This window comes from Meleagris gallopavo, chromosome 5 (assembly GCF_000146605.3).
Source record: "Meleagris gallopavo isolate NT-WF06-2002-E0010 breed Aviagen turkey brand Nicholas breeding stock chromosome 5, Turkey_5.1, whole genome shotgun sequence".
In the NCBI taxonomy this organism is placed as follows: Eukaryota; Metazoa; Chordata; class Aves; order Galliformes; family Phasianidae; genus Meleagris; species Meleagris gallopavo.
In genome coordinates this window covers 23,288,499-23,312,960 of record NC_015015.2, presented here as the reverse complement: position 1 = coordinate 23,312,960, position 24,462 = coordinate 23,288,499, and the positions used below count along the sequence as shown (strand labels likewise).

The 24,462-nt window shown below is 33.6% G+C and overlaps 1 protein-coding gene and 1 long non-coding RNA gene across 2 annotated transcripts in view; both read left to right on the top strand.

Moving 5' to 3' along the window:
• Positions 1-310: 310 nt before the first annotated feature.
• Positions 311-7,653, top strand: LOC109367755. The gene is made up of 2 exons (XR_002115149.2): positions 311-487; positions 4,276-7,653. It is a non-coding gene; the product is annotated as an uncharacterized LOC109367755 (long non-coding RNA).
• Positions 7,654-18,840: 11,187 nt separating this feature from the next.
• The window catches only part of FUT8 (fucosyltransferase 8), a 56,487-nt gene continuing 50,865 nt past the window's right edge, over positions 18,841-24,462 (top strand). The window contains exon 1 of the mRNA XM_031553578.1: positions 18,841-18,946. Within this exon, the coding sequence (XP_031409438.1) occupies positions 18,841-18,946 (106 nt within the window). The remainder of the gene's footprint in view (positions 18,947-24,462) is intronic.

Here is a 24,462-nt window from a genome sequence, read left to right as displayed (position 1 = left end):
AGTATCTAATAAAAAATACCTTAATGAACAGAAACATAGTTTAGTAAGGTCAGTCCTGTATTCCATTTAGTAGAAGAGAAAGCAAGATGTGTGTATTTTATGTAAAATCAGTAGGATTAACAGAAAACAGCATCCACTTCCTGGTATTTTACAGCGAAATCTTAGGCGTTCTTCTCAGTTAAGTTCCTTTTGATAAATTGAGGGCATGCTTGGTGGCAGTAGTAATATTCTGGAGCGTAAAGGAGTAACTCACATTAACCATCTTATCTTACAGCAAAGATGATGCTTCTTAACAACACCAGACACTGCAGTTAACAGTGTATTATATTTTCATAGGTATCCAAATTATGAATTTATCAGTGATAACTCCATATCTTGGTCAGCCGGACTTCATAATCGATACACTGAAAACTCCCTAAGAGGTGTTATTCTGGATATCCACTTTTTGTCTCAGGCAGACTTCCTGGTCTGTACATTTTCATCCCAGGTAAACTGCATTATAAATACAATATAGAATATATGTACTGGTTCTGAATCTTCCTTTTCTTCTCACTTCTGTTATCTTGGTCTTAGTTGTCTTTCATGAAAATTTCATGGGACTATTGTGATTTATTTATTTATTTATTTATAATATGTGAAAATTTAGATGACTTAGCACTAGTTGATTATTTCTCCCCTATTGAAGTTACTGGCTTAATTAAGGCATTTCAATTAAGAAAAAAAAAATGTTTTCTAGTTTTACGTAATGTTAATATATGACTCGTACATTTGTTTCTACACAGCTTAGTTAAGGCATACAGGTAAGTAAAAATAATTTTGAACATTTAACACTTCTGAACTTTGCATAAAGTTAATATCTGTCTTGTATCCGTCCATCTCTATTCGAAGTGCTCGGCTATAGCTTAAATATTGCTTGACTTAATAGCAGGAGTGACAGGGAAAGGAGAAATTTAATTTCTCTTTAGAGACTATTATGTGTCTAGAGATCGAGGGTCAGGGTAGTAAATGTGAATTCTGTCCACTGCAATCTGTAGAGAATTCTTGTTGCAGACGATTATGCACTGTGATTTTTTTCTTGTTGTTTTTGAACTTGAAGCAAGATGGGTGGAGTGTGTAGGAAAGCTGAATCATATAACTGTCACTGTTATCTTCTGTATTACATATGTTACACCATAGTATATATTAATTTTATATATCATGAAAAGCAGTTTTAAAAAGCTGCTGGAAAGTTTAAAAAACAAAACAAAACCCAGAAAATTGTTTTCTCTTGCATGTGGTGATCCATCTAATTCAGGTACAGCGAAATATCATCAAAATCAAACAGTGAACATATTTAACCTACATTTGTCAAATATGCTCTCTGTTTAGGACAGCGTTCAGTTATAGATTGTAATAGATTGTGATCTTATGCAATTGTTCTTTTATGTGGAAGTAGACACAAAAACTGGAAGTTTAAAAAATTACTTCAAAAATAAATTTTCTCTAACATCAAATGTAAATTCTTTTCTGCACTGTAATGAAAAGTAAATAAGCATAATATTAATATATGATTAATAGAGTAAATTATTCACGTTGACTGCCGACATTCATAATTGCATTATTATGACAAGAAGACAGCAAAACCAGAAAAAAATGTAGAAAAGTCCTTTATCCCTTAGTTGTGCTTATGGTTGCATTTTTCTCACTATTCACCAAACCATGTGAAGAAAACTACTTTTTGAAAAGCATATTTAGAAGGTTATTAATGTTGGCTACTTCAAGGCAAGATATGAATAAATTCCAAAGTAAAACATCCCTGGTAAGAAAAGTCTGTGAGAAGCCATCCGCTTCTAAAAAATGCTCTATTCACCTGAATTATTTTCACAAGGTGATTATCAGCTAAGACTTAGGACTGTGTATGTCAGATATGGTAAAAATTTCACATTCTAAAGGAAGTATTATGTGCTTTTTGGTTAAAACAAACAAACCAACCAAACAAAAAAAACCCCACAACTTAATGAGAAATCTATGACGTGATCTACTATTATTATATTTAGATAGCTGTGTTAAAAACATACTGGATATAAGTGTAGAAGAACAGTGTTTGAATTTAGGTTTTAGAATTGCTTTGACAGAATATATTTTAGGCAAATTGTATCTGTTTCAAAAGAAGAACATATGTTAAAATAAATTAGTATAGTTAAAGTGATAAAGATTGAAGATGACCTCTGGAGGTCATCTGGTATTAACCCCCCTTTGAGAGTACATTTGAATTGCACAGTGTCCTTGAGCTCTATCCTCATTCTCCATCTCTGTGTGTTAACAGTAGATGTTTTTGCTGGATGACAGTTTTCAGCGGTGTAAAATTCTGCTGAAGTCTAGAAAGTCTTGTATTAAACTGTAACTTTCAGTATCTGGGACTGTAATTTAGTCCAACCTCATTTACTCTTTGTGATTTTTTTTACTTTAATCATTCATACTCCTCAATTTTGCTGGACATGTACCAATGCAAATATCTGCAGTGTTTTCTTATATTGTACTTCTCTAAGATCTATTGCAGTTTTTTTCTGATGTTGAGAAATATTTCACTTTTATGGCATTAAAAATTATTTTCTAACATTTGATATACTGTCACTATCCTTTCATCAATGAAATAAACAGTTTGGCAGATACTATGGCTTGACTGTAAGCAAAACCATGCTAATGATTGACCATCCACTATGTAATCTGTGTGAAGAAAAAGTAAGGCTGGCAATTTATTTTCAGAGTGATTTTGGACTGCCTATTCTATATTGGATTTTTTCCATTTTCTTTTCCTTGGGGGGGGGTGGGGGGGCAGGGAAGGGGAGGAAATCCAAAGTGTTCACTACAGAGGCACTTTTACAAAATTACTGTATACTTGAATAGGACCAAACTTTTTAGGAAATATCCTATATTAGTTCTTATTTGTGCTATGAAAGCTAAATGAATATTGAGTAGAAGTTGTTTAAAAATTAGGCCTGCCAAGAGAAGGCTAAAATCTACCTTGACTCTGTTTGTTCTGTGTCACATTAATTGAAATGTGTGAAAAAGCCACAGAGCAGCCAGAGCAGTAAAACAAATCATAACATAACTGCAGAATTAAGGTTATACATTAAATAAACAGCTATTTTGTCTCTTCAGTCTTCATTTAGATGAAGTTGTAGCTCTGTATGCGAGACTTATTTTTCCTGATAATCTCACTTTCTTTCAGGGTTTACTAGTCCTATATTTTGCAATGTATCTGTAAGTATATAGTTTGCAAAGCAAATAAATCTATGAAGAAAAATAAGAGACAATCTTACTTAGCTGAATGTGTAATTCTTTATGCGGATTCTTTGTCTGCTGCTGTTGACAGGTTAGTTTTCTAGGTTCACAGCTATAAAGGAAGTAATTACTGAACAGAAATTTTGTATGTGTTGTCAGATTTGAAGGATTTACAAAAATGACTCATACTGAAAAGAATTGAAATCTTTCAGAGAGTTGTGTGTCTTTCCTCATTATTGGGTGCATACATGCAGAGAACAAAACTTCAAAAACAACCACAAACTATAAAATAACCTCTTACTAAAGTAATGGTAATCAAAATCAGAGAAAGATATAATAATTTAGATTACAAGTCAGAGAGAGAGAGAGAGAGAGAGAGATCACGCTGACCAAGCCAGGCATCTGACATGTGAGACTGAATGTGTGCCTGTGAGGCCCAATGACATTCATCCCAAGGTCCTGAAGGCCACTGCCCGATGTAATTGCCAAGCTACTCTCCATCATACCCAAAAAGTCGTAGCTGTCACATAAAGACTTCAGTGACTGGAAAAAGGGGAACATCACACCCCTTTTTAAGGAAGGGAGAAATGAAGATCCTGGACCATCATTACTACAGAGTAGACTTTGAGAATGTAAGTTCTAAAAGTTCATTAAGAAGAAAAATATACTTTAGTCAAAGAAGAAAACAAATTTGCTTTTACGTTTGATTAGCTGCAAGTTATTCATTCAAAAGACAGAATGACTAGTGTTCATCTGGGAGTTCACAATTTTTACTGAAAAGTAGACTACTCAAAGTAGTTATTTGCTATGTCTATACAGAATCCCAGTTCAGAGCTGCGTGCTTCTTGTTAGCAAATGCATAGTGTTTTCAAATACTTCTTAAAAATTAAACTGAATATTCCTTGTTCTTCCTTTTGTAAAATATAGTTGTTATACATTGTTTACTGACTGTGATATATTTTAGGCACACTCACACAGTATTTATAAGTTCTCTTTTTTTTTATTCCCAAGGTTTGTCGAGTTGCCTATGAAATTATGCAGACATTGCATCCAGATGCTTCAGCGTATTTCCATTCTTTGGATGATATCTACTACTTTGGGGGACAGAATGCACATAACCAGATTGCTGTTTATGCTCATCATCCACGAACTGCTGATGAAATTCCTATGGAACCTGGAGATATAATTGGAGTAGCTGGAAATCACTGGGATGGTTATTCAAAAGGAATCAATAGGAAATTAGGAAAAACAGGCCTGTACCCGTCCTATAAAGTTAAGGAGAAAATTGAGACAGTCAAATACCCTACATACCCAGAGGCTGAAAAGTAGAATAACAGGAAGACATATGGCAGTAATTCTCACTTCTTTGACTCAAATCAGTCAACATACTAATGGTTTATATGGGATTTGAATTTGCATTTTAACATGCATTTAAAATCAAAGCCTTTGGTAATGAAACTGGAAAAGAAACTGAGAACAAATGGATGGGCTGTTATCTGAACTCACTCCTAAACATTTTTTGTTATATGCACTATCACACATGCACACTCACAAACGCATACAGCAGGAAAACTGTTGTTTTATACTTTTTGTCTCTTCAAGATTTGTCCCAGTCAGTAGTCTTATGTGAGCTTTGAGCTCTCTTCTCTGCCATTATATGACAATAATGCTCAGACTTATAACACTGCCATATTGTGTAATTTGAGTAACATGAACATATTTTGTATGTGCAAAATTTAAAACATGGTGCCTATATTTGAAAGATTTGTGACATTTTTAAAAGAGCCATGCCTATTTCACTGATGCTCAAGAGTCAGTTTTCAACTGTTACCATGATCACTGAATTTGCTTCAAAGAGATTCAAATTTCAGACTAGATTTATTTACAAGTTTATTTTTAGCGCTCCATTGGTTACTTCTCATGATTAATAAAATAAAGGATACATCCAACAATGAAATAGTCACTGTCTGTTAGGAACTTTTGTAAAAGAATGCCATAAACAAATTTGTCAGTGCTGAATGTTTTTGGACATTGCTTTTGATTTAAAAAAAAAAAAAAAAGGAAGGAAAAAGTGGCAGAACTGGAGTTTCATCAAATGTGCATGCACTTAGAATGACAACAGGTGGTGGCAGAGTGGTTCTCGGTTCTGTGGACAGTGGGTTTTAGCAGGATGACTCCAGTGGCTTATTTTCTTACATCTACTTTCAAGCTTTTTCTTTTACCCTCTGTATTTCTCTTTTGAAAGTATTTTTTGGGGGTATTATAGGTAGCTGTTTACAGTTCTGGCATTGTATCTAGTTGATTTGAAGCAAAAATACCCCAGGTTTCCTTTTTTTAGATTCCTTCGATACACATGTAATTTCAGAAGGGGTATATGCCTTTTTCACTGCATTAGTACTCAGAAAAGAAAAAAAGTCAAAATATCCGACAGTTTACCCAGAAAATAGTAGGTTCCAGTAAGATATACACAAGGATACATTTTTATGCATGATATTAAGTTGTTAGTAATTCTTAGTGTTTTGAGATCTGCTGCTAGTCTATACAGAAAAGAGAATTTAATAATTTTACAAACAGATTTGCAGATTTGAGGGTTATATATGCGTGTGTATATATAAATGTACAAGATATTAAGAGAGTATTGCCAATTGAGAATAATATTGTACAGGTTCTAGTGCTGTCAAAGTTGGAATAGTGAAAGTAAAGAAAAGCTTTACTCTTCAGACTCTGAGAAAATGCCGTATGGGTAAACGTGGCTTTTAAAAGCTAAAAGTTAAGAAGATATTTAATATATGTATGAAGAGATCAAGGACAGTTTTGACCCAAGAACAAACAGATGCACTTGGTCATGAATAATTTCTTCTGTAAAGTAGAAGGAAATCCCTGGAGCTGTGAAGTTTAGCAGTAGTTTTCTAATTGAAATAGTGATGAATTAGGTGGAATATGATTGGTATATGATGGAATTAACTAATTAGTTCTCTGTGGCATTATTTGCAGGGCAGATCCTGTAGATCCCTTGCAGTTATGTGTTCCTCAAGTGAAAAGCTATTGTCTCTTGAAAAAGAACAACAAAATCAAAACTGCTGTGGAGAAAAAAGATAAGTTACCTGCTACTAGTATTAAATAGAGATCTCGGTAAAAAATAGAATAGATATCAAATATTTTTAATGAATAATTGAAGAGTAAGGGCAAATGAATAAAAGAGTGGGCAAGAAATGCTGAAATTGAGTAATATTTGTGACTAAAGCTGACTCGAGTTAATTAGCATTTCTGTATTTTTTAAGAGAACTGAGGAAGCTGTTTGGTGTTAGATTATCATCTAAATGGTTTTGACAAATTTTCCACCAGTGTAAGCCAAACTTGTGATATTTTGGAGGCACAAAGGAAAGCTAGTACACAACTTTTCGTTAAATTTCTATGGTCCATGTAAAGCTATTATTACTAATATTTTTCAACTTGAAAATATTCAAAGTCAAAAATATTTCTTCCTCAATGGTTAAATCAATGCATTTTGTTTTGGGGAAATGTAATTTTTAACTATTTCCACACAAGTATTACATTATCTATTTGATATTTCAGATTTTGAAAATGTTTTATTTTTGAAGCTCTTTATTTACACCTTCAGACATCATAGTTCCAAGCTTGTTTTTTGAGTGACACTGAAATAGTATAAATGAATTAACATACGAGAAAATCCTCTGTAATCAGGTAAGTTGATAGAAAATATCACTGAAAAGGAGAAATAACAGAATACTTAAGATGAACACAAAGGCAGGAATGTATCTTCTGGTGTAGTAACCATAGAACTGAAAATACTGATGCTGTGGAGTAAATATCCATATAATTTGGCTCTTGCTTAACTAACTATAAAGCTGACAAAATATTGGCAAGGTGCTTGTGTGTTCTTACATATTCCAAGTACCTAATAAATAATTCTTATTGTCTTTGGTGAAAATGATGGTCAAATCATATGAAATTACAGAATTATTGTTAATAATTAAGACGTTTTAATGTAAATGCTCTGACCTTATTCCATTGGATCGTATGATTCTCTATTGCTTACAGCGCAGTGCTTCTCAGAGGAAGCATCATAGCAGTAGGCTGTTTGCTGGATGTATCTGTGTCTAGAGATGTTTTCCTAAAGACTATGAGTCAGTTATGTCTTAGAGTCCTGGGACCTTGGGATGTTAAAAGTGATTCTCAGTTACAGGGAAATCAAGATAGTATGGACAAGAGGGATCTATGGTTAAATGAAAATGAGACCTCCACATTTTTATTGTAGCTAACCAAAAAATGAAATAACAGGAATAAAAAATTGTCTTACATACCTGAAAGAATGCTGAGTTTTTGGGAGTTTTAAACTCATTAAAGTACTATCCAGAATGCTTGCAAGCAGGCCTTTACACACGTTGTTTGTTTCATTCACTTTGTAGCTCTGCAACAATTTTTGCCCCATACCAAACTACCAAGTCCTTATAGTCTCTTAAGCAAGATAATATTTAATTAAATTTTTTCTCTTTAAGAAGCATTTGTGCATGTGTGTGTGTTGTATTCATGAAGAAAAAACAAACAAGAAACAATGCTATTTCCTTCTTTGTTAATTTATAATTGTTACATTCTTTGTAATAACTTATTTTCTAGGTAAATGTATTCTCCGTATAAAAAATATTCTAATTCTCACTAGCTGGTCTAAGAAATATATTCTGCCATTCAGTTAACTAGTTCTATGACTGTGGTGCACCTTGTAGCCTGGGATCGTAGTCAGTTCACTGATGCAATTACCCCAACCTGAGTTCTGTTCTCTATTTTCACCTCAGCCTGCAGTCACTTGTATGGAATTCCCAAATTTCCTGTACCAACATGCAGAGTATTATGAATTTGTTCATGAAGGATGATGTTTTATTTCAACCTTTTAAAGTATTTTTCTTCAGAGAAATGTTTTGTCTACCCCTTCTACCACTGGACTTCAAGGGAACTTGTGATTATCAGAAAGATTTATCTTTACTGATTTTTCAGAAAAGAGAACTGATCATACTTCTTTTATGGAGAGATATTTGTAATCTAAAAGCTTCCTCCAAAACTGAAAGATGTTCTGTTTTCACAATAGATTTTTGTTTCTTTAGTTTGCAGTTAAAAGATGTGAGTATCACCTTCTGAGGTAAAATCATAATAATATATAAAATAGAAAATTTTTATTACAAATTCTCCTTGCTAAAGGGAGGATGATTTTCCTTCATGCCAATGGAGTAGCACCTACAATTTAGATCTTTTTCAAAACAGTGAATTGAACTTTTGTTTTTTCAGTTCATAGGTTTCTTTGCAATGTAATCTCTCAGATGTTTGAAGAATCCAGGTGAAAAGCCTTTGCATAAATTGTGAGGTGGGAATAAGTCCAATACAACTAGATATTTTATACTTCTAAGTTGCTGGATCAATTTTATAAGCCACGGGATAGAAATAAATCTTTCAGAGACTCATGATCTCTGCCAGCAGATCCTTGCCATAAATACTTAATTTGCGGTCCCTTTTTTGATTTTGCCTGGTACAAGTCTTAGTCTTGTTTATAAACATCACGCTGGTTATGTTCTGGTCATTGACTGTTACTGTATTACTTATTTGTTGTTTTGTTGAAGAATGCTAGCTGGAACGCTCTTAAAGACTTAAGTTTTATTTCGTTTACATATTGTGTTGAATTAAAATTACATTTAAAACTCACTAAAATTCCTTTTGCTGAAGCCACCACTAGAATTCTTTTCAAAGGCTGCAGACTTATGTCAAGGGCCACATTGTGTACTGCAGGTTTTTATGGAGCAAGACTGAAGCAAAAAAAAATCATGTATAAATGTTAACCACAAACAAGTTGGACTAGACTTCTTAGTGTTCTGTTCATTTCTAAAGGTATGAAATACGACATTACAAGAGACAAGAAGAGGGTAGTATAAAATTACCAAGCCTGCAAAGAATTGGTATTGTCTACTTGCATTACTGGTTGCATTCATTGTTTACAAGATTATTTCAGAATCAAAGTACATGACGCAGAGGTCTTTCAGCAGTACAAGAGGAAGAATCCCTGCCATGATGTGATTGCAGTGAAAAGGTCTTCACTACTGTTGGTACTTTGTACAAGCGCCTAATGGTACTGATGGTGTTTGCTGTTCAGTGCAACCTTTGTTTTGCATGTTTATTTCCTTTGACGTAACTTATTTGCTGATAGAACTGCTGTTGTCACTTCAGTTGAAACAAGTTTGGATTATTCAAAGGTGTGCCAAGTATTTGCACCAAAATATCTTTTTACAGTTTCTTAAAATTGTCTCCATGCTCTTAGGTTGACTCTTAAGGAGAGATTAGTGAGGGAAGGATCTATTTCTGCTGGCCCAGACAGTTCTATGTTATTTAATTGCTGACACGTACAAGTTTTACTTTCAAGTTTGCATGATTTTTCACATTTTTAATAGGTGAAAAATATGTATTTTTAATACTAGTTTATTTATGAAGTGTTTTATTGACTATGGTGAGATAAAGTCCCAACTATTCTATGTTTTGTTGAATATCAACCCATTTCCTCTAATTATCCTAGACATCTTCCAGTCTCAGCATTCAAATAGAACCTTCTAGATTGTTATTTCTTGAAGGCTATGACATCTTTATGCTTTTCCAATAATCCTGCTGACTACTTGCATCTGAGTCTGATCTGTATAGTTCTGTATGAACCTTCATCAAAATTTTTGCATAGTGTATTTTGATTCTTTTGCTAATGCTTAGTGATTGCTACTTGACCAGAAAAGCAAGGGGACAGCAAGTGTGAAAATTTAGTTTTTTATTTCTTCCATTTTTTGTTTTAGTGGTTTTATTTATTTGCAAAATGCATTTGAATCAGAAGAGAATACTTGCTACTTCTACCATGGCAAATTGCTGGACCAGATGAAGGATGTCTTCACATAGCATTCCTGATCCATTTATTTTTTTGTTTGTCTAGCACTTCTAATACAGTAACACTTGCAGAATAGACAAGTGATAAGGGACATAATCTGAATGCAGTCTTTTACAGAACTGAAAGAATCAGGTTATTTTCTTCAGTCTTAAAATCCCTTATTTTATCTTTGTATTAGGCTTCCTGCTCTTTCTTTGTCTCATATTCTGCTATAATAGAGCTGCACAATTCTCAATTACTTGACTAGAAGTAGAACCACAAGAATATTAGATGCTTGTCTGTGAGAACGCATTGAATGTGGAAACTACTGTCCATTTCAGCTGTCTACAAAAGATCTGACTGTGAAAGAGGCCAAGTGTGTTTGCTGAAGTCTTTCCCAACTTGCAGCCTGGAGGTGTGGAAGGTGACCAAAAAACAGTACTTGATTCTTCATGGATGGAAGGAATCTGACATCTGTTATGTCCAGCAAAATGCTGGAAAGAAACTGATGAGTTGTCTCACTGCTTCAACTTAGTGTTGGAGAATGATGTGATGAATTTATAATTTTAAATCTGTGGTCTCTCTGTAACATCTATAAAACTTGATTTGATTTCACTTGAGAATAAAATTGTTATACTGAAGAAATAAATTCAGATTTATGGGCTTAAACTGCCAAATGGTATTTCTTCCTGCCTTGGATGGAGCTCATTATACACTAACATTTCTGAAAATGATTTTAGTGACTATATTTCAGTTATTCAGAGAGTTGACCATTTTCAACATGAGCTTAACTAGATATTGTGCAAAGACTAGAATTAATGAATCTTTACATAATAGTTTAAGGATTGATGGATATGCAATCTTTTTTCCTTTGTACTTGTATTTTTTTCTTTTGAATTTGATTTTGTAGTGTTTGCTTTTATTTCTGTTACATTAATATTTTGTTTAGGTGTTTATATTGATTACTGTCATGTGTGTGAAAAGAAATTCTTAAACAAAAGCAAACTGCTAGCCCAAATATCAGATGTCAGATTCAGGATGTATTCTTAGTACCTTCCGACATGCTGGTGGCATTTGTTATTGTTAGTATATTTATATGTTTGATTCTGAAACAACGCGGTGGTTTAAGAAATTATCTGTATGCTTTGTTTGCTCTTATTCCAGCTTTTGTATCTTAGCAACTGACCAAGCGTATGCTAAATGTATTTCAGCATGAACTGAATTAGGTTCATTTATACCGTTGCTGATTGGGTTAGTGAGAGTTTCGGAAGTAAACATGAAGGCATAACCTTCATTTTTGTGCTTTTAAAATTGTGTGGTAGGAGAGTCAGTGCAAGAACAAATGTAATAATAGGCTTTTGTCACCCTTTTTTGGACTGGCTAGAGCTTACTTCTCCCCCTTTTCAGTCTCAAGGTGTTTTGCAGTAATGTTTTGTGGAGGAAAAAATGATATGCCTTTGCAGACATACATATCTAATAGGAAGAGATGAAATCTGCTGAAGAGTATAGAAACATCAGAAGATGAAGAGGATGTGTCCAAAGTAATGGTTGGCTTGACATGAGATTGGCTGGAGGTCTTGGTCTTTCTGGACTGCCCTGTCAGAACTAATTTAACACATTATTCAATCGTGCTGGATGGATATGGTTCCAGAACATGCTGTTCCTTTCTGATTAGGTGCATCTTGTAAATGTAGGTGCTCTGCTCTTCTATCTAGTGAATAAGTCTAGCTTTTCACTGCAGTATTTACTTCATGTTGATCTCCCTTGAAAGTCTCCCTGGAAGCCTTTTTACTCTGAGAAAGAAAGACATACACTGGGTTTAAAAAAAAAAAAAAAAAGTACTTTTGCTATTTGTGTCTCATATTTTATTTCTGAGGTACTTGTAGTTTGTCGTCTTAGAAAATCACAACGTAGCTTTTCCTTTCTGTGGCAAGTAGTAAGATCTATAGCCAACAATTTGGAGTTACTGCTGTCTGAGAGGACAGTGACTCCTTTGACAGTGGACATACAGAATCCTCAAAAAGCAGTTTGAGCTAATTCTATGTTATATACTTCTTACCAATATTATCACTGTTTTGTCTTATACTTTTTTATCCAGCTTTGCTTTAGACTTTATCTCACAGTTGCAGAAGGATATGACAGTACTGTTGCCTCTGCTCAAAAGGCAGTTGTAAATGAATTTTCTAAGTATGCTGCTGGTAGAAGGCACAACAATGGTCATTAATCTCTTCATTTATGCAATTTCTTTCCCAACAACTTCTCTATCAGTGCTGCCAACTTAATTTCTTTTTTTCCAATTGATTTCTTCCATCTCTGTGTCTTATACATAGAATGCTCTGCTACTCTATTCTTTCAGATCTCTCTGAAAAAGATTTTTGTAATGTACAGAGAATGAACAGAACTAAATGCAATTATGTTATCAACAGATCTGCTTTTTCATCAAATTCTATCTTTTATTCATCCTTTTTAAAAATAATTTATTTTTAAGCTCTCAGAAGCAGAAAAAAATTGTTACTGCTCAAAAGTCAATGTATCATTCTTAAACAGTAAATAATAGAAAGGCTTATAGAGAGAGAGAAGCCTTTCCCAATACAAACGTTGAAAAGCAGAAATTCTGTTAAATTCCTAAAATAGAACTGCATGGAAGATTGCTCTTAATGCAGAGTGAGAAATATACAGAATTACATTTTTCCTGGCTCTCCTCAGTTTTAGCTACTTCATCCAAGTTGCTTCTTATCTTTGAGGAATCAGCATTAATTTTCATCTGCTAAATGAATAGATTATTTGATATACAGACTACATATCAGAGCAACTGTATGAAGTTTTGTCTCAAGACATTCTTAGTCATAATATAAAAGTGAACTTGATGTTTGCTTATTGCATATAGTATTTTTGCATCTTGAGGGATCCACATAATTACTTTAGAGTGATACATACCATGAATGATAGAACTTTAAATATACGTATCTGGAAAGAGTAGGAATGTCTGCTTACACATAAGGCAATAGATTGGTTTGTCGTGTTAATTAATCATTTTAATTTCAGTCACAGGTTATGCAAGCTGTATGGCTGTACTGGTCTTCATTAAGGGTAAAGAATGATTTGTGAAAGTCTTGGTCCGTTTTAACCGGGATGTTTTTATTAAAGAATATTAACTCTGAGTAGCAACAGCTTTCCTTATTATCTTGATTTGAGGCCTGTACCTTTTTATTCTGTCACACCCTTAACGACTTAATAGTAAACTAATAAATAAAATCATATTTTATAACACAAAGATTCAAAGGGTAGTTTAGTCCTGCCTAGCAGCAGCATGAACTCTCAAAATATACAGTGAGCACCAGTAGAAAGCTCAGAGAGTTCCCTGCTTGAGACCCTACAAAATAGCAGTCAAGAGAAGATTTAAGTTTCAAAGCGTGCATCAGAACCATACATTCTGTTGTACCTACGTTTTCTCATATTAATGTCTATTTGAGGATGTACTAATTTTATGCTACTTTGATCTTAACGGTTTTTCAGAATTCCTAACAATTGTCCTTACACTTCAGAATTTCCTAACATTATCCTACTTACGTGCGATAACATAACAACAGTATTCTACATAAGCAAAAAAGAGTTTTCCAAATTTTCAAGTGCTTTTCCTTTCTGTATACAATGATATTAATGCAATGGAATTTATTCATACATCTTCAGATCACCATGTCAGTATTGAAGTTAAGTATTTCTAGCATGCTTGCAGTTGTGGCAAAGTTTTCCAGGAGGCATAAACGAAAATTGCCTGAACCAGTTAGTGTTCATTATTTTCAGGAGTAGTAGTATTGAGTATCAATCTGCATTGGAAAGAAATAAAACTTTTTTTTTTTTTTTAAGTTGATTAGTATCTGTTTTCTTCAGGATGCCTTTTTGATTACAAAGTCACGTGTGCTGATGTGTGCATTCTTTACAATTCTCTAGTTTTTGAGATTTCTCAAAAATATTGTTAAAGCATCTTTGATTCTGGTAACCTGAATATAGTCTAGACTATCTGTTGATAGCTATGCTTAGTTCCTGTGGTTCCTCAAATTTGCTTACAGTTTCCTTCACATATCCTTCAAGTAGGGTGATTTTTTTTTTGACTGAAGACAAAGTATTAGTTTCACACTCTAACCTTTTCCTGTTGTACATATTGTAAAATTCCTTTAGTATGCATCTCTCACCTAGACAGACCGTGCTCAATAAAAGCTCAATTTGATTACCAGGGAGAAGTCTACAAAGAAAATTTAACTATGTAAAAGTGTATGTTTTTAACTTTTGAATTCCTGCTCATGATGGCTATAGTTCTCTTTGTAAGCTTTGGGCTCCTTAAAGTATTTACTGTGTGTACACTTGCAATCTCTTAGCGCCTTTTGTCCTTTATAAGGCAGTCTCCTTCATTTTTACACTCTCTCACAAAATTTCTAAAATAATTTGAACTTTGCAATGTGTTTCATGCATTGTGTTGCCTTTCTTAATCTCTTTTTATCTGTATGATTTTAAGACTGAAATACAGAATGTTTATTTGGAAGTTTTCACATCAGATGTCCTGACACACTTGTGCATGTGCTCTGTTTCATGCTTAAAAGTTTTCCATTAACTCAGAAATGAAGACCCTAAAAAACACAGAAAATATACACAGCTCAGTTGTCATAATGGCCATTATCTTTAGTTGGTTTTGAATTAAGCTTTTCAGAATTTGCTGAAGAAAAATATAGAGCTGTCGAGTTCTATAATTTGCATCAAAAATGTTCAAACTTACATATCCCAGATATGCGGCAGAGTGCAATATTATGAACTGTCAAAGATACCAGTGCTGAATTTAGTCACAGCACATTCAAGTATTTTAACCAATTTCACTAATTGATGTACACAAGAAGGTAATGTAGACTTCTGCACAGGCATTTTACAAAGCATTTTGAACAACTGTTTTTCTGGGTATGTTTTCTAGCTTGGACTTATTTCTTACCACAGTCATTTATTGATCGAGAGAAAATGACAGTTGAATAAGTATAGACACTTGGAGAAAAAGTTAACTGTCTATCTAAAAGCTTACCTTTGTAACCAGTATGTTCTGTAGATATTCTACTTTCATCCAACTTTTCCCTTAGCTTTAAATTTGCTTATACCTCAGGAAATCTATAATGGAGAAGAAGTGAAAGTGTTATGTTCCTTTATACCATGTGTAAATGGCAGTTGTGGATTTATGAACTGAGGGGTCTCAATTCTCTGACTTCAGGTACAGGAATGCATGCCCAGCCCCACTGGATTGTACAGCAACAGTACAGCTGGAAAACATAAGCTTCTATAGAGGTATGTGCTTTTTTTAATTATTAAGGTTTTAATATTAAGAGGATGGTGTATCTGCTCTTCTCTCAGTGGCTGTCTTTCATGTATACTCTGCTCTTAAATGTGTTATCAGTGTCATGGATGTTTTAGTTATCTTCTATGCTTTTGGACTGAGTCAGCTCTTACAGCTGCTGTCTCTGAGGATTTAGGGCATGCAGACAAAACTAGTCAGTTCTTTCCAGTATAGGCTAAGACATGGAATAACTAGTAGTGCTTTTCTTCAAATATATAGTTGCCAAATTAATAATTACATCTTTTTCAGCTATTGCTGACTTTAGCAGTATTTGTCCATGTATGCTAGTTCTAGAATATGTGTAAACATCTTACTGTCTATTTTGTTTTTAAGCCTTTTATTTTGAGCAACGTTGTTAGAGGATACTGACTGCTTTTATGAGAAACCTCAAGTCTTTTATCTTAGGATTTTTTCCCTTATTATCCAAGTCCAAGTATTCACAAAAAACGGTGATCACACTAAATGTCAATATGGCAGTGTAAATGATGGGTGCTTATTAGTTCTGATCCTTTTGTTTCTAAGGTCACTATAGCTTTATGTTTTGGTCTTGTAAAAACTTGAACCCTGCTTAATTATTTGCTTGAAAACAATATATATTTTTTCCTTTTTATTAAAGTAAAAATAATGCTATCACTAAGTGCCAAGGACACCTGAACTACAGGTCCCAAAATTTTGGATTGGATAAACGATTTAGATTCAGTCATTGCTTAGACTAATTAACGTTGATTTTAGCACTATTTTAACTATTTTAACTATTTTAGCACTATTGCAGACTCTAGACGAGGTCAGTACCAGCTAAATACTAGCTGTAGCTATTACTGCAACACAATCTTACCGCTGAGTGAAGTCACAGAAGTTGCTCTCTGTCTCAGCAGGATAAACAATGCATATTAGTGAGGCTCAATCCATTATCTCTAAGAATTCAACCACCTGGATATGAAAATGAATTCAATCTCTATGCAAGTCTGTGGGAGATGTGCTGAATACAGTTTGGCTGGCAATTTGCTTTGTCAAACAATTAAAATCTCAAATACAGCACAGATCCACATATTCTTGTGGTTTGAGAGGAAATACACGAAACTTGCTTTTCATATGGTTAGATGAGTAGGTTATGCATGAGTGATGCTAGAATTAATCTCATGATGGAAGACTGGGTTTAGATTATATGGTGTCTTCACTTCTTAGCTGAATTATAGAACTCTGCTTAATTGCAGGCCTGGGTTTTGAATTTATTATTAGGAGGTCTATAGTGAAAACCAAGTATTAGGCAGAGACTCACTGAAGCAAAGAAAGGGGTCAGTCACTTAACCATCCCTACCTTTAAGCAGTACGCATAGTGCTGTTGTGACTGAGTGTAAATGTGACTGAAGTAACCTCTTAATTCATAACAAATAAAACTGACTTAAATATATTGTGATTTATAGGGATTATATGTATTTCATGCCATATAAACTGAGCTGTTTCTGTCAGTAAATTGGATACAAACCATCTATTACAGCATGTTAATTTCTTTACTCAGTTTATCACAGTCTGTTTTGTATTCAGATTGATTCACTACTTTTCCAGCATTATTTACTCAACTGTATTATCATTTATGCATACTGTGGGTTTTTATTACTCTAATTTACGGATCCATATTGATCTCTAGAAATTGATACTGGGAAATTAGCCTAATCTGATCATATGTCGAATGAATAGAGGCTAATATTTATAGATGTAACTGATACTAAAAGCATGCCATCAGGTGGTGATCTCTATCTTTGCCATGACTTCATTTAGGTTAAAGTAGTGGCAGGACCCTCTCAGCTTCTATTCAGGCAGTACATAATACAAGCCTTAAAATATGTGAAACGTTAGAAACCTGTGTTTGAGTTCATACAGTGTCACCATTTATTGATGTTAGTAGTTTTAAAAGTTTTAATTAACAAAAATATTAATATATTCTAAGTTTAATTATGTACGTTGTATCTATTTTCAATTGAAATAATTGGTTCTTTCTTTTAAAAATGAGGTAGCATTTCAAAATTAGAATGGAGGCTTGGAAGTCTGGGCTGAATCACACATCTCAAATAATAGTCAAGAAAAAGTAGAAAGCATTTAAACTACTGAAATGTGAAGATAGGATGACAGTGCACTTTATTTTAGATCAAAAACCTTGCCTTGCCACTGGGCCTTGATACTTATTTTGAAATGGCTTCACATGGCTCATCTCATTTAGTTTGAAAGGCAGTTTACATATTAGCTTCCAAGAAGTGTTAGCTTTTTCTTGTATTATCACATTCTTCCTTGTTAATAGAATCACAAATACTTATTCCCATTTCAGCACATATTAAACCCCCAGTTGGAGAATGATTCCCCACCGCTTCACAGCTCAGAGAAACAGGTGTTTGACTAATGTTCAGTGAAGATGAAAACATTTCTGACAGATGTTCAGAGAAAAAAGCAAACATAATCATTATTGCTGGATAATTATAAATTGTGTTTTGCTTTAATTGTGCCTTAGTCCATAAGTGCCATAAGATGGTAAAGCTATGAGAAAAGTCCTCATCATCTGTATCTCAGTGGTCCACTGTCTGAACTTCATTGCAGTATGGTCAGACATGCTTTGGATAGTTTTAATACACAATTTGGTATGACAGCAGCAATCTAAACATAGTAAAGCGAAAGTCATTGTAGTGTAACTAACCCTACATTCTTCTTAGCCCTGGACTGAGCATACCTGTCCACTAATGAAGTCGTAATTTTAATGCACTTGAAAAAATTATTCTTAAACTGGCTTAAGCTCCTAGTGGCTATCAGACCTAATGAAAACTGTTTGAAAACTCCTTAATGATACCTGTCATCTAGAATGGGGAGTCCTATTGAAGTCAGTTCAGAATTTTATCCTTTGCTGCTGGAAAGCTATTATATTCTGAAATTGATAGGTTAATTAACGTATTGTAACCATAAGGGAGGTTTTTATTTGCTTCTTGTCTCTTGGAAAGAAAAACAGCACATGAACTTGGCAAACAACATTGTGTCCTGTGAAGGAATCCTAAGTGAATGTTCTGTTCCAAAAGTGGAAAGTTACCCATCTGCTTATTTGTGACAGTTTGCTCTCCATCAAACAACTTTTAAGGGAGGTATTAAGATTTTTTTAATTTATATTTTAGATTGAGTGGAATCTTTTTCCCTGTTCTGTTTGTATTCCATTCTCTTCTGATTCTTCAAAGATTCTCATTATAGAATTAAATGATTTCTTTTTATTTTTTTTATTTATAATCAGGGAAACTGTTTCTAAACAATTTAAAGACAGAAGATGACTAATGGTAGTTGGTGTGGATTCATGAAAGGAGTAAATATGATGCTTGACTACCTGGTAGCCTTACTGAAAGGCTATGAAAGGATGATCGGCAAGGTAGATGGTGAGAGAACAGTGGATGTTATTTTTCTTGTTTTTAGTAAGATTTTACGTAGTCTCTAAATTGCATCATCTAGAATAACTTAAGTGCTGACTAGAAAAGTGAACTGTGGATTGAAAGCTAGCTGAACTGCTGACCTTAGCTGTTTTTGTCAACAGCATGGAGTCCAGCTGGAGACCAGTTGGTGTACCAAGGGGCAATACCAGAATCAATACTGTCTAATATTTTCATTGATGGCTTAGGTTATAAAATGAGAGTAGATCTACTGCAGGTTTGCAAATAATACAAAATTGAGAAGGAGAGTTGATACAACAGATGGTTGTGCTGCTATTCAGAGGGACTTGAAATTAGTGGAGAAATGGGACTGTCTACTACTATTGTGGCCCTTCTCATATTTAGAAGTACAAATGCAGAATTTCAAGTTTTTCTAGTGTGTCCTTGTTAAGTTGGGTCAAATGATTCCTTTGTTCTGGAGGTATGAATATCTTCTTTCTGTCTGATGTATTAAATTTCAGTTAGAAGGATTTGATAGTGAAAATGGTACCCTGAATTCAGCAGTGTAACACTTTTCTTTTTTTTTAAATGTTGCTTGAAATCTATGTGCTAAGTCTGTTGATATTAATGGCACTGAAAACAGCATAATTTGAAAAGGACTTTTAAATGTTCCTACATTGCTTACAGGGTAATTTGCTTTTTCTCTTGAAGTTGAATTTACTCTGTGAAACTTACTGGTAATAGTAAATTTTTTTTTAAACATAATTACTTCAATCATTGAGACTGGTACTGATTGTACTGATTATACACTGGAAATTGGATGAAATATTTATTTGTACATAACGACTTTTCATAAATAAAACTGCAGACAAAGTATAGAAAGCAATCTATTCAAAACTTTTGAATATGAGATAAAAAGTGGGTGCATTTTTTTTTTTTTAAGTAAAAAGATTTTCTTCTCTAACCAATATATTGAAACTTGCCTTTGCAAGCAAAAGAAAGATCTTAATGATCTTGAAGGTCTTCAAAATCATGCTGGGAAAGTTGCTGAATAATCAGGACAGTTGTTTAGAACAATGTTAGCGGCTTGTTCCTGCTCTGTAAGCAAAGCGTCATCTTGCAAACTGCTCTTGTTTCAAGAAAGATCACGTCGAAGATCTACCCTGCTGTTAAAGCTCTTTTTGATGACAACCAACCTACAAGAAATTGTCACTGATGAAAACTTGTATAATACAATCCCTGGTATAGTACTGAAATATATTCAGATAATGAAAATTAACCTCTACGAGTGGTCCTGGAAAGATAGCATGAAATCAAGTAAACTGTACAAAGACAAATGGGTTAGATAGTTTGTCTGTCTTGATCAGACATGAACTGTAGCTAGTTCTACTTTAGTTTGTTTCTGATTTAAGCTGAGGAATGCAGTTAATCAGTTTGCTTACTCAGTGAATCTGCAGTGTTTTTTGTGCTTAATGATACTCATGACCACAACATTATTGCCCTATATTTCTCTGTGTACTGAACTTAATATATCTGAGAGAAGTGATTTAAGCAATTCTGACATTTCACGTAGCTTATTGTTGCTTCTCTGAGACAGAAATCCTAAGCTCTTAAATCACTATCTAATGTTTGAGCCTCTAAATATACTCATGGAGCTGCTGCTTTGCTTCTCCTTCACAAATTTTTGCTTCTTCAATGATTTTAACACATGCACTCATCCAAATACTTTAGACCAAGTAAATGTTCCAGCACTGGAACACTTCTTCCTGTCTCCTTTCTGCTAAAACTTCAACTGATCACACACACAAAAAAAGAGATCTGTAGCATGCATTTTTGGGCTTGCATCATTTTTATTTACGCATAAGACTTGGGATTTAATTTGAAAAGCTTCTTTAGATATGCTTGTTTTTCCTCTAATAGGATCCGGAGCAATTGGCAGAAAGTTCAGAATGTGCAGAATGATTTTTTTCAAAGGATAACTATGAAGTAATGTTAATAAAAGGTAGTAATTGTGTTTGCGAGATATTTTTTAGGGATATAGAGTATGCTTTGTATATCCATGTGCATTTCTGGACATCATAGAGTACAAGGCTTTTTCTTTACTTACATTGTAAGAATGCCTAAATGCCTGCTGTCAGCATTTTGAGAACTATATATGTGCTCACGAGAAATATATCAATGCTAGGAATAGCATTCAACTCATTAAAAAAAACCTCAAGTAGACCCCATTTTCAGGCATAAAGTAACGATTTCTGAATAGAGAAAATATTGTTGGATAGTTAATAGGACAAAAAGCATATTTATTACAAAAGGTGCATACATAATTACCAGATCTAAAACTTGAGTTCTATCTATTTGTGCTGTGAAAAATTATTTATTCTGAGGAGGCCTCTGAAAGACTTTGACTAGGGAAGAATAGATCTCTTTAGCCAAAAAGTAAAAATGAAGATTAAAACTTAATTTAGTTATGAAAGAAACAAAGTGACAAATGTGGAATCATTGTTACTGGGAGCACTGGTAGTGAATTCTCTCTTTAGATTTCCTAACATTTTCCATTATGTTATAAATTTATAATACCTTTTTTTATCCCTCCTCCCTCCTCCTCCTCCTCCCTTTCCTCCCTTTCCTCCCTTTCCTCCCTTTCCTCCCTTTCCTCCCTTTCCTCCCTTTCCTCCCTTTCCTCCCTTTCGTTTTTCCTAATGCTTCTTACAGGGTAAAAGAGGAGAAAGAGGTAGAAAAAAAAGCTATTTAATTTCTTCTTTTTGTTCTTCCATACTGATCATGGGACACCTTTTCTTATCTTCCTCTCTAATGAGGAAACCTTTCAAGCAAATATAATTTTGATTCTGGAGTCATGTTCTCAGATACCACCTTTGTGGTTGCCCATGTGAATTTTATTCTATTTCTTTGAATCTCTGTATTACAATACAGTTGTAATTACATGATCATGCTATTCTTATTTAAGATTTGCATATCGTTTAGTAGCTGAGATATTTACATAAGAGAAAAGAGTAAAGTTTTATGAGAAACTTTTTCTATAAGGTTTTATTTTTAATGCACCATTTAAAATAAAGCAAAGAAAGAAAAATAAACTCAACAGAATTTTATTCTGTTTAAAATACCAGTGCTAAAGGAAGAGAACGTTTGAAGAAAATAACTGTAATATTTTAGGAAAAATACAGCTCAGTTGGAAGGTTTACTGCTTTCCAAAAGAAAAATAGTCTAGAGATGTGGGGACCTGATCTTGTGAGAATATCATTTTGCATAACTTATTTGCTTCTTTGTCATATTAGAATTGTGTAGAATATTTTCACAGAGTAATGGGAAAATGTAGGAAGAGGAAGGTGCAGGGTCAGGGAGACCTGTTGGATTCATAGAAAAAAATTGGAGAAATGGAGAAGAAATACTGAGAATAAAGATAAAAGAAATATCAGTGAGTGAGCATTTAAAGAAAAGCTGTGATTTAGGGTAATTTATCACTGTGAAAATTTACGAGTAGTCGGTCATTATATAAAGTATCAGGAGCTTAAATTTTTAGTGAATATAAATAGTAAATGCTAGTAATTAAAAAATGATATGAATTTCTTAAAAAAATATACAGATTCACATAAACTATAATGCTTCTATGCTATTTTTTAAAATCAGTGTTCAAAGACATTTTTGGAGCAGCATAGTCAATTTTTTTTCTAATATTCAAAGCTTCAAAGTGTAGGATACTGAGACTGCAATTGTTAAGACTGGAGAATTCCCAGAAGGTATGTGTGTGAGTCTTGGTATATAGCACTTGAATATTCAACTTCAAGGATTGATATTAGAGTTTATGAATATCGAATGCAAGTGAGACAGTGGATAAGTGATCATGATTCCAAATTTTTGCTTACACAATCATGTAAGATCCACTAGTTACAATGAAAAATTCCTATGAAATGTCTAATGGAGTCTAAGCAGAGAAAACAGAGAGTCAGGCTTGGTAGGAGACAATGGTTTTCTAATTTACATTTGCCTCTGTTTTTGATGCAGATGCAGTGAAGGTTGAAGAATGTATATATATATATATACATTTTCTGTTATGCAGCTCAAAATGTGAATAATAAATCATTTATGACATTGACCTGAAAATACATCACAACATTGTTTTATTCAGCCTTCAGTATCTATTGTGAACTTTGAGGGAAATAATGGCCCTAAAAATGGTATGGACCTATGTAAATAAATTCTATGCAAAAATGCTTGACAAGAGCTCTGTTCTTAGAGGGCATAACAATTGAATAAGTGAGATTATTTAAAAATAAACAACTATTAGGTAACTTCTCTGACACTGGTTTTATAAACTGCTGCTGATATTGCAATGACTTGTGTGTTTTAAATTAAACCAGTTTAGGATAATTTCTTTTTCTACTGTTCAAACCCATTAAGTTAGCGTAATTATCACAGGAGGGAACTAGCGATATAGTAAGAATGCCTGGACTCACTTTCTCTAGAAGGAATAAATGGCAAATTTAGAAGAACTCTAATCAATTCTAATACAATCCACAGATTTTGAAGAAAGAACATTTTAATAGAATCAATTTAATATTATACCTCGTAGCATAATCACTAGGATATATCTTAACAATATCGTGCACAGTACAGACATAAGTAACAGATGTGTGTGTGTGTGTATATATATATATATACAGTATATAAAGTACAAGACTCCGTGTTTCTTTGCATTGTCCACATGAGGATATCAGAGACTTACAAATGTTAAATGAAAATATACTGGTTAAATTCTGCAGGATTTTAATCTGAAGCTGACAATCTTATATTTTGTCCTCAAGATTTCAGTTTATTCCCTTTTATTTATTCTCATATAACAAACAATCCTGAACACTATCGTATGTTACAATTTCTGATAAACCACTTTATGGCTTTCCAGATGTCATTACAAATGAGCAGAGTAGATGTGCCTAATTTCTGTACCAGCAGACAAGATGAGCAGTGTGTTGTTTACGGGAAACAGTGAAAGATTTCCACCCAAAGTACACCACAAAAACTTTTATTTAAATTCTGTTGTCATTCTCAAACCTCTGTATGGTTTACAGGGCTGCATAATGAATACCTGTCCAATAGGACATTAATTGATGGGGCAGAGATCAATTACATCTTTTGTCTATTGTTACCAGAGTGTTACTGAAGGGAGCTATTCCTGAAAGTGCTTTCAGTGCTTTCTGTGGGAGAGGAGATGATTTAGTCACATATATGCCTGATGTTACATTTTATATCAAATGAACAATTAACAGATATGAATAGGAGAGATTTTAAAGATGAAGAATCTAACAGTAAGACTGTGTAATTTTTTCAGAGTTCTTTTTCTATAGGGTTTTCAGGACATGTTGTCAGATTGAAAACAAAAGATAACACTTGGCCATATTTTTTAAAGAAATCTCAGATAGGATGAATCTCCTGTGTCAAGGAGAGAAAGCTAAAATGATGAAAATGATGGAGCTGAGACAGACCTGCTAATATGAGATGTGGATGGAAAG